Source organism: Anastrepha obliqua, chromosome 1 (genome assembly GCF_027943255.1).
Source record: "Anastrepha obliqua isolate idAnaObli1 chromosome 1, idAnaObli1_1.0, whole genome shotgun sequence".
Lineage (NCBI taxonomy): Eukaryota > Metazoa > Arthropoda > Insecta > Diptera > Tephritidae > Anastrepha > Anastrepha obliqua.
The window spans coordinates 177739143-177748898 of NC_072892.1; the positions used below are offsets into that span (position 1 = coordinate 177739143).

The 9756-nt window shown below is 36.0% G+C and overlaps 1 protein-coding gene across 3 annotated transcripts in view; it reads left to right on the forward strand.

Moving 5' to 3' along the window:
• The window catches only part of LOC129241989 (all trans-polyprenyl-diphosphate synthase PDSS1), a 129456-nt gene extending 125102 nt beyond the window's left edge, over positions 1-4354 (forward strand). For all 3 annotated transcript variants that reach the window (XM_054878537.1, XM_054878548.1, XM_054878557.1), the window contains exon 8: positions 3462-4354. In XM_054878537.1, the coding sequence (XP_054734512.1) occupies positions 3462-3683 (222 nt within the window). In that variant the 3' untranslated portion in view covers positions 3684-4354. The remainder of the gene's footprint in view (positions 1-3461) is intronic.
• The last annotated feature ends 5402 nt before the right edge of the window (positions 4355-9756 follow it).

Genomic DNA, 9756 nt, shown 5'->3' on the forward strand with positions numbered 1-9756 from the left:
AGATTGTTTTTTTTGTCGTTTATTTTAAGGGGTTATATACACTTGTAAGGGTGAAATATCACGTTTTTTGAGAATTTTTTACAAAGAACGATTTTATTAAACAAATACAATTTTTAATTATTCAAATAATGTCTACTTTAAAGTTAATTATAGCACGTAAAGTTAATAAAAATATTGAAGTGCACGGCTCCTGCAGGTGATCTCCGAAGCGTCCTCCAAAAAAAAAGCGTTCGGCGGTGGACAAATTATCCCCGGTTTGGATTATCTGAAATCGAAAAACTAATTTGATTCTTTTTGTAGATAGATAAAGCTATGTAGGTATTAATCGAAGGAATAGTCAAAATTTTAATTTTTGACAAAATGGCGGCTATATGAAAAAGAATCGAATTTTCTACAAAAATTTTCGCAAAAAATTGAAAAAATCATCAGAATTCTTATTTCTTCGAGTAATACCTTGAGAATATATCTGAGAAGGTTGCGTTAAAATTTCAAGATGATGTCCACCGACTTCGAAAACACGGTTTTGAGAAAAACGCGTTTAAAGTTTGAAAATCACTTTACATAGGGTAAAAATTCTCTGGAACGCCTGATCAAATTTCGAAAATATTCACCGGAACGATATTAAAATTTCTGTGTGCATTCTTAAATATATGTACATTAAGAAAATAAAATAAGAAGAAAATCGATTTTTGGAGACTTTTTGAATTGGAGACTTTTAGATATGCAAATTCAACCTTTCTAACTCTCTAACGCCCCTGTAAGGGTCGAATTCAAAATGGAATAATTTTTTTTTATATTAATCGTAAAAATATTTTTAAAAAAGGACCTTAAAGCTAAAGAGTAGTACTTTGCGATGCCGTTGTGGACAATTAAAAAAAAACTAAAAAAATGGCCAAAATCTGCATGTTTTGACTATTTAACCTCAAATTGCCAAAAATCCTGACGTCCCGGGTCATTTTCAAGGTCATATTCGTTTTCAGCATAAAAAAACCTTCAGGAAACACCCATAGCGGTTTTAGAAACTGTAAAAAAGCGAGATTTCGCAGGCCTGTGTAATAGTTGCTGGCTCATCGCCTATAAAGAGCGGTGTTAACTTGACTTAACAGATAATGTTAGGGCTTAACAGATAATGTTATGTTAACAGTCATAGCCGTTTTGATAATGTAAACATGTTTTATAACATAGTTTCTGGCGCAGGCAAAACTGTAACCACAAACAATGGATGAGTGTTTAATGAAGTTTCGTGCGGAAGAATTTTTGTGCCGAAAGGAAACTTTTTCATTTGTTTTTATAATAAATGTTTCATAAATATTCTATAATACAACTAATTTTTATACTTCCGGGGCTACTATCTGTAATACTAGTAATAGTATAGCACTAGCTTCCGAGGCCTATTATTTGAAATAAGCAAAGAAAATATTCCCACTATATGGAAATACCAATTACTAAAAAAGCAAGCTAGAAACAAGAAATATATAAATTATGCTCTTCAAATGAAAATGCAGACAGCTCGTATAGACGTCTGTTGCCAACAAACCTCAAATGTAAACAGAAAATTGATTAGTTTAGTAAACGTTTCGGTGAGCAATTCGTCTCTTGTCTTGGACCAGTGAATTGGGAACCAAGGTCGTGTGATATCACACCTTTGGAATTTTATTTGTGAAGATATGTTAAGTCTAAATTCTTTGTGGATAAAACGGCTTCGATTGAGGGATTGGAAACCAACATTACAAAAGTTATTCACGAGATACCGACTGGAGTCCTCCAGCGAGTCATTCAAAATCGGTGTTTATGGATGGCTAAATGACTGGGCAATCGCGGCCAATAGTTGAAAGGTATTACCTTTAAAATAAATGCCATTACTATACAGATGTGAAGTATGGGCGGGCACACATAAAGCTGAATGTCGCCGCAAGATTCTTGCCGAAGCCCAAAGAACTGCTGCCCTCCTTCAGCGTACCGCATGGTATCAGAAGCGGCAGTATTCATCATCAGCGACACGATACTTACAGATCCTCTAGCGAAAGAACGAAGAGAGATCCTTAGAATGGGCACGATAAACGTCAAAGTGGATCATTCATGGACCCGTACTAAAAGCGCAAAACAACAAATTAGAGCACACATGCTGCAAATATGGCAAGATCGCTGGTAGGCAGAGACGAAAGGCAGCTAGACGGCGAGACTTTTACCAAACATAGATAAATGGTATGACAGACTGGTACGGAGAGGTGAACTTCTATATTACTCAGATGCTATCTGGACATGGGTTGTTTCGAAACTACCTAAACAAAACAGGGGAAACGGAAACCACTGAATGCATCTACGGAGATACACCTATGAACGATGCAGATCAGTCATTCTTCTAATGTGAGATACGGAAATTAGATCACAAAGGCATTTTAAACCCTACTTCGGCACCACAAAAAAAAAATGTTCTACACAAAACTAATAAAGATGGCCCAATCAATTTAAATTTTCATTGTTTTATTTCAATTTAAATCGTTTATCGTTTCATTTTTGCAACAATTTTATGTACATATAATCCGTTCGTATCTGCTAGCAAATATTAATATAAAAAATATAAAAAAGTGCGTTTAGAAGTGAAACTTTCAAGGCAGACAAAGAAAGAGAAAGAGACCCGAGAGAGAATGAAAGAGAGAGAGAAAGAATATATATCTAAATAAATTCACAACATTTGCAGGGAATACAAATAGACAAAATCTACAAAAAACGGAGAAGGGCCGACCGATGTAGGTAAACGCCGGACATAAACCGTGGCAACAACGCGCAGTGCCCCGAGCGTTTGTCACCCGCACAAACGCAGCGATTCCAGGACCATAGCAATGCCACAAATTACCGCAAGGCAATACCAATAAATCCGACGCCGGAACCGATAGCACTTCATAGTACGTACAAGCACTAGCCAGGAAACAGAAATAAGCGCCAAAAAGTAGGCATCAAAAAAAAACTCCAAAAAAATTTGGACCAAAAAACGCCTTAAACAGTAGGCACCAAGGAAATATAACGCCAAAAAGTAGGCACCAAAATATATTTCCTACAAGTTTGCACCAACAAACAAGCGCCAAAAAGTAGGCAGTGTTATTTCTCACTAGAAATTAGCAACCACAAGGAAAAACTCATGAAAAATAGCCTAAAGTGTATCTAAGATACATATAAAGCATAGCTCTCTCTCTCCTTTTCCTCTACGTTATATCTTTTTTCTCTCTCGCGGAACGAAAATGCCAAAGCGTTGCATGACTTTGAAATTTTACTCTCCATTCTCGCTCGTCCATCAACGCCTAAGAACATTCACTTCAAAAAAATATTTCCATTTAAGTGGAGCCACCTCAGTGTGCATATATTTCTTAAAAAAATTACATAGTCGACTAACCCTAATGTGCATATATAATTCAATGTTCGAAGCAGTTATTTAAATCTCTCTCTTTTTCTTGCTCTTACAGTATCCCGAACTCAATCCGATGATAATGCGCAGATTTACCGAACCCGGTGATGTCGAACGTGCCTTCGAACTAGTCCACAAATCGCACGGACTCGAACAGACGCGCTTCTTGGCCAAAAAGCACTGCATCGAAGCGATACGATTGACGCAGGAGCTGACAGAGTCGCCATACCAAAAGTGTCTGCAAGTGGTGGCGGATTTAGTCATTAACCGTATGAAATAATAGTTTAAGTCTGGGTGCAGGGGGCAGCTGGTGCAACAAAAAATGTGCAACATAAAGAAAATAATAATAAAAATTAAATAACGCAACTACACACCGTGGGTGGCTTTGCCAAACAAACAAACAAACACATTTGAAAAGATTCATAAATTCAATACACTTACACATTTTATATATATGTATAATATATATGCACACACACCTACATATATATACATTAATTTGTAATTATAATAAAAATAATTATAAAACGAAAAAAAAGAGTCCAAAATAAATTATAAATAGATTTTATATGCAAAAATATTATGTTAGCAAAAAATAAAAAAGAATATATATAAAAAAATACACACACACAAAGTAAATACGTAACAAGCAGCGCAAAAATTAAACGATTGCAATTTGTTCGACTCTTTGTATGTATGTTTATGCAAGTTACTTGAAATTGTGCAAACAACAAAATCGGACAAATATTTGCACAAATTTGCTAATAAACTGCGAAAAATTAAAAAAAAAAAAATCATGCAATTTTTTGTTTAAAACACAGAAATATTATTTTAATAATGTTATGCTTTAGTGTGTAAGTCTTGTTGACATTGTAAATAATTTATAGTAATTTAAAAGGGAAGAAGAAAAATACAAAATGAAAAAAAATCATGCAGCCAATCAGTTGGACCCCAAACAATGAAGGATGAATATGCACACACATAAGTGTTAGTTGCTCTATATGTATGTGTGTCTGACACTCATTTGCATAATTAACAAACCAACTAACTCAAAAACAACAACAAAAATTATTCACTGATATACCTAAAAGGCCAGCAAACAAACAAACAAACAAAAAACAAGCAAGCAAAATGGGCGCAAGATTGGTTAAAATTTAATTTAGTTTGTAATGTATTGAAAAAATTTAATAATTTAAAGTAAAAAATATAAAGCTGTCCATATGTACATAACCATTGTACAAAGCAGAAGCAGTTGAAGCGGTTAGCCTAAGAATATGTAAAAGAAATTATGACAAATGTGTTCGTGAAAAAACGTGAAAACGTAACTAAAGATATTTGAGAAGCGATTTTTTATATTTGTATGCACCTATGTACTATATACATATATATGTAGAGACGAAAAAGTCAAGACTATAAAAAGCTGAGAATTGTTTTAAGTTAAAATTTGTTTGTATATAATTTGAAAAGTTGTTAAGGGCATTAGTTGCTTGCGCGCGCCAGGAAAGTGGCTCGGAAAATAATGCGTAAAAAGAAAAAAATTGCCAGTAAAAATGTAAAGTATAACTTTTTGCTGAATTAATTTATGTTAAGAGTTATGCTTCTTTTACTTTTGAAAAATTTATCGTGCTACATGCGCATTCAGGCGAGCCAGTCAGAGTGAGTAATGGAGTAATAGATAATTAAAAAAAAACTTTATGCAAGATTCTACTTCTACTAATTGGCTGCTACTCGCCTGGCGGCGGCAGCGCACGCACATATTTTAGTCAAACTTTATTTTTGGTCAATTTCTAAAATTAAAAAAGAAAAATTTACTTCGCTTCTTTTCAATTAAATTGATTAATTATTACTGCTTATAAAGTCAAGTATCAGTTAAAACCGAGAAAAAAAATTTTTGTTTTCAAAAAAAAAAAAAAAAATATTTTTCCAAAACAAAAAAATTGTTTTTTCAAAAAAAAAAACGAAACATTTTTTTAGTTTGTTTTTCAAGCATAATTATTTTGTCAGTTAATATATTTATTTTTTGTTTTTGAAAAATTTTACAACTAAATATAGCATATAAAAATGATTAAAAGACCGCAGCTCTATGAAAAGTTTTTAATTCAATTGTTGAAACTTTACAAAGATATTAAAATGTGAAGCGTATTTTACAAACGTTGACGTATAAAAATGGAAAACTTAATTAATTGTTTATACAAAAAAATGAAATACTGAGAAATGTACGATTTGTTATAAAGAATAATAAAATATATAAAAACCAAAGTAAATTGTTGGTGTTAATGTTGTTGCAGGTTTTTTGTTAATGTGGAGAATAAAAAAATCCTACTTAATGAGTGTCCAACCTTAGCAGTTTCATAGGGTTTGAAGAGTGATGAATGGAATGGAATGGAAGGGAATGAAATTTTGGGTGGCCGTATGCATAAAGCCGAGTCAGTCATACGCACACAAATTCATCGTAACGAAGTGCGTGCTTTCTTTAACATTCGCGTCGTTAGTGTTGTTCTTGGAGATAGATCGCACTTGATTGTCATTGGAAGTTTACTAATTCCCACATCTCTTAGGACTGTAACGGGATGTATAGGTACTGATGCCACCCGAACGACACTTGCAATACGTAGGCCAACACTGGAATCAGGCGGATTAACCTCAAGTAGGCAACAGCCGTAATCCGTAGACGATTAGCACCTTCACAAAGGTTTGCCCAGTAAATGCCTTAGATTAGATTAAATTAGATTAGATAAATTTGTGAGGGACTGGACAAGTCCAAGCACTCAGTCAGGAGACCATTGTAGATACTACACCCGGATAGATATCAGTAGAAAGAATAGAGATAAAAATCATAAAATGTGGGTGGTAAGACGGATAAATTAGTTTGAGATGACTCTTTCACGAATATCTTGTATTCATTTATAAATCTTATGAGATCCGGAAGAGGAAGAGTATGAATTGTATCCATACTCAGTATATCGCAACCCAATATCCTAAGTCTGATTCTGGAAAACGCCGGACAGATACAAAGAAAATGCTCTGAGTGTCGTCATACTCAAGACAGGACAGGCATATCGGGCTGTTTACGACCTCCAAGGCAGCCATGTGCTGACCACAGATGTTGTGCGCTGTGGTTACACCCACCAGTACTCTCAGATCCTTTCTGCTGAGTTTTAGGAGAAACGTCGTAATTTTCCTATTTGGTTCTTTTACAAAGCACTTGGCTGGTCTGCACGAGTTCAACCCAGACCAACCAGACCAATTTATCAGCTAACTCGTTCCCTGTAATACCACAATGTCCAGACACCCAAATAAGACTAACTTTGTTGTGTTTTGCAACACTGTTCAGTTTTGTCTTGCATTCACCGACTAATTTCGAAGAGCCGTGTGGGTTAGCAGTGCCGCTTCAATTTCAGTGTAACTTGACTGTCACTACAAATTCCAATACTGCTACCCCGCCACTTTTCCTTAATTATCCAGTATGCCACGTTCAAGATGGCATATACTCCCGTAAAGAATACCGTGGCCATCTGTCCTGTCACATAGGAGTACTTAGTGTCTTCGTAAAAGTACCATCCAGATCTACCGCTACCTTTACTGGTTTTGGGCCCGTCGGTGTAGAAAGTGTGCTGATATCCCGTTAATAGGTTCTCTGGACTTCCCCATTGATTTCTGTCTGGGATCAAAACATCATACTTCTTACCGAAGCTAACGACAGGCACCCGATTGGCCACTGGCATCAAGAACAGTGTGCACCGCTCCGACAACTGGTGGTATATCTGACAGTGACCAGTGCTTACTTCATTTCCCCAGACTCCGTAACCCGCTTTCTTTGCTTCCTTTCGAATTTGAAGATCTAGATGTTGCAAGTTCAGAATGGCATTAAGAACATCACCAGATGTCGTACTCATGGCACTTGTGGTACCCAAGCACACACTTCTCTGTAGCCTGCTTAAGGGTTTTACTCTGGAATTAACCATTGCAGCTTTCCACCAGACTACAGAGGTGTATGCAATAATGGGTCTAATCAGGGTGATGTGAAACCAGTGAACTATCGCCGGTCTAAGACCCCATGTCTTGACAAAGGTTCTCTTACACTGCCAGAAGACTTTTAGTGTTCGAGAGACTTTCTACTCGACGTGCTGCTTTCAGGTAAGCTTATTATCTAGAATTACTCTTAAATATTTAACTTCAGAAGACAGTTGCAGTGTTACCCCTTTCAATGTGGGTAGGGGTAAAGGCACTAAGGTACTTTTTGTAGGATTCACCGAAAGACCATGCAATTCGCACTAATACTCACTAGAACCACCAAAGAAGGAGAGAGAGTACACCGCATTGTAGGCAACCCTTCTTAACCTCAACCCTGACTCCTTCATCGCTTTCTCTATCCATGGTAAGCAGTCTTTTGGATATCATAGAGTGGATCCATCTGACAATGATTTCTTCCACTCCATGACTTCTGATAGAAGAGCAAATAGGGTCAAAGGTAGCATTGTCGAAAGCTCCTTCAATGTCCACAAACACACCAAGAGTGTACTCCCTTGTTTCCAGACCTTTTTCGATTATGCTAAAGCACTTGTGCAAAGCCGATTCGCAAGATTTCCCACTTTGATAAGCATGTTGTCTGATGTTGAGAGGGTTTCGACTTAGAACCCTCGTCCTAATGTGCTTCGAGACCCTTAAGCATTAACGAGGCTTCTAGGTCTGAAACTTTTTGGTAAAGCGTAGCTGTTCTTGGTTGGCTTTGGAATTTTCACCAAACCACAATTGTGGAGCTGCCTTAATCGGAAGCCCGCACAAAAATCCACTAGGCTAGGAATTTAGCCAAGGTTTTAAGGCTTACTCTTAAACGCTGAGAATAAGGATTGCTTCATGTTGTTTGAGCATATAAGGAAACTTTTAGATACACCAAAAATACGTTGTTGCGGCCGCAGCACGTGGTGCACAGTGATTAATTTACATCTAGGTGTTAAAAAATGTTGTGTTACGTCGTATTCTAAAGGATTAGTATTACTCTCAATTACAATCTGGATGGCAAGATACTGAAAAATTTATAATAATAAGAACGCTTTGGGTCTGATTTTCAATTCGAAATTAAATTTTGTGGATCATGTGGACCAAATTGTGTCCAAAGCACTTCGAGTGATTGGGTTTTATTCGTAGGAATTCCGAATATTTCTCAGATCCAATGAGTGTTTCGGTGGCGCGCAGTCCCCTAAACTATGGTTGTATAATTCGAATCCTTACTACGAAGCGCATTCAACTAAAATAGAAAGAGTGCAAAGAATTTTTACCAAGTTTGTATCATTCAAAGTTCATTGGCCAAATATTTATCTTTATTATATGGGTATGCGTAAACTGTAAGGCTTAGCGAGTTTATCTGGTAGGAGGATTCACTTTTCAGAAATGTTTATATACCATGTCTTTATTGCTTAAACTGGTGAGGCAAGTCGCTGTACATAAATCTTATTATGATAATCTAATGACTATGAGATTGGAATTTACATTAGCGAGCATAACTGACATGATGACTCCTTTAATATTTACTATTAATTTTTTTAAATTCTTTCTTTAACCAATATCATACAAATCAAGCCTTCAAATTTTTTACAAAATTTAGAAAAACTTTTAAAGCTGAATTTTTAGCATACTTTTGGGCATGCAATTTAGATCTCATTGAATTTTCGGATAATAAAGTGCAGCTTTAAGTGGCTACAAAATCGCGTTGCTTTAACGATTTTAATATTTTTTGGTAACAGATCCAGCGTATTTTTTTCCATATAATAACTTAACTTTATAAAAACTTGGGTTAATGCTTATCCATTGTTTTTTGCAAACAATCTTCTACAGGAAATTAATTTTTATATGGAACAAAATGTAAGATGCCGTCGGAAAAAATATTAAAAATCCAGGCGGTGTTTTAGTCGGTTAAAACATCCAATCCATCGGTCGGTTAAAGCATCCATACAAAATTCAATGGGCTATAAAAGTGCATGCATAATATATTCCTAAAAAATTCAGCTTGAAAAGAAATTAGCGGCCCGTTGAGTTTAGAAACCCTAATTTAAGTAAGACCTATCAAAACCTTTGTTCAAATTTTGAACTTGCACAGAGTTATTTGTAAACCAGTGGGAGACACTATAACCAACCGCTATTGCAACTAAAATACAGAATCGCAACAAGGTCCTCAAATCGCATGCCGGCAGCACATAAAGAAATGTTGCTGCCGACTTTCGAGGCAATAGGCCGACCGGTTCTAGACTATGCTGCGCCTGTCTGGTCGCCTGGAACCAGTGATTCGCAGTGGACGAAGTTTCAGACAGGATGTCTCATGATGTCCCCGATACAACACCTACACGACGAGGCCC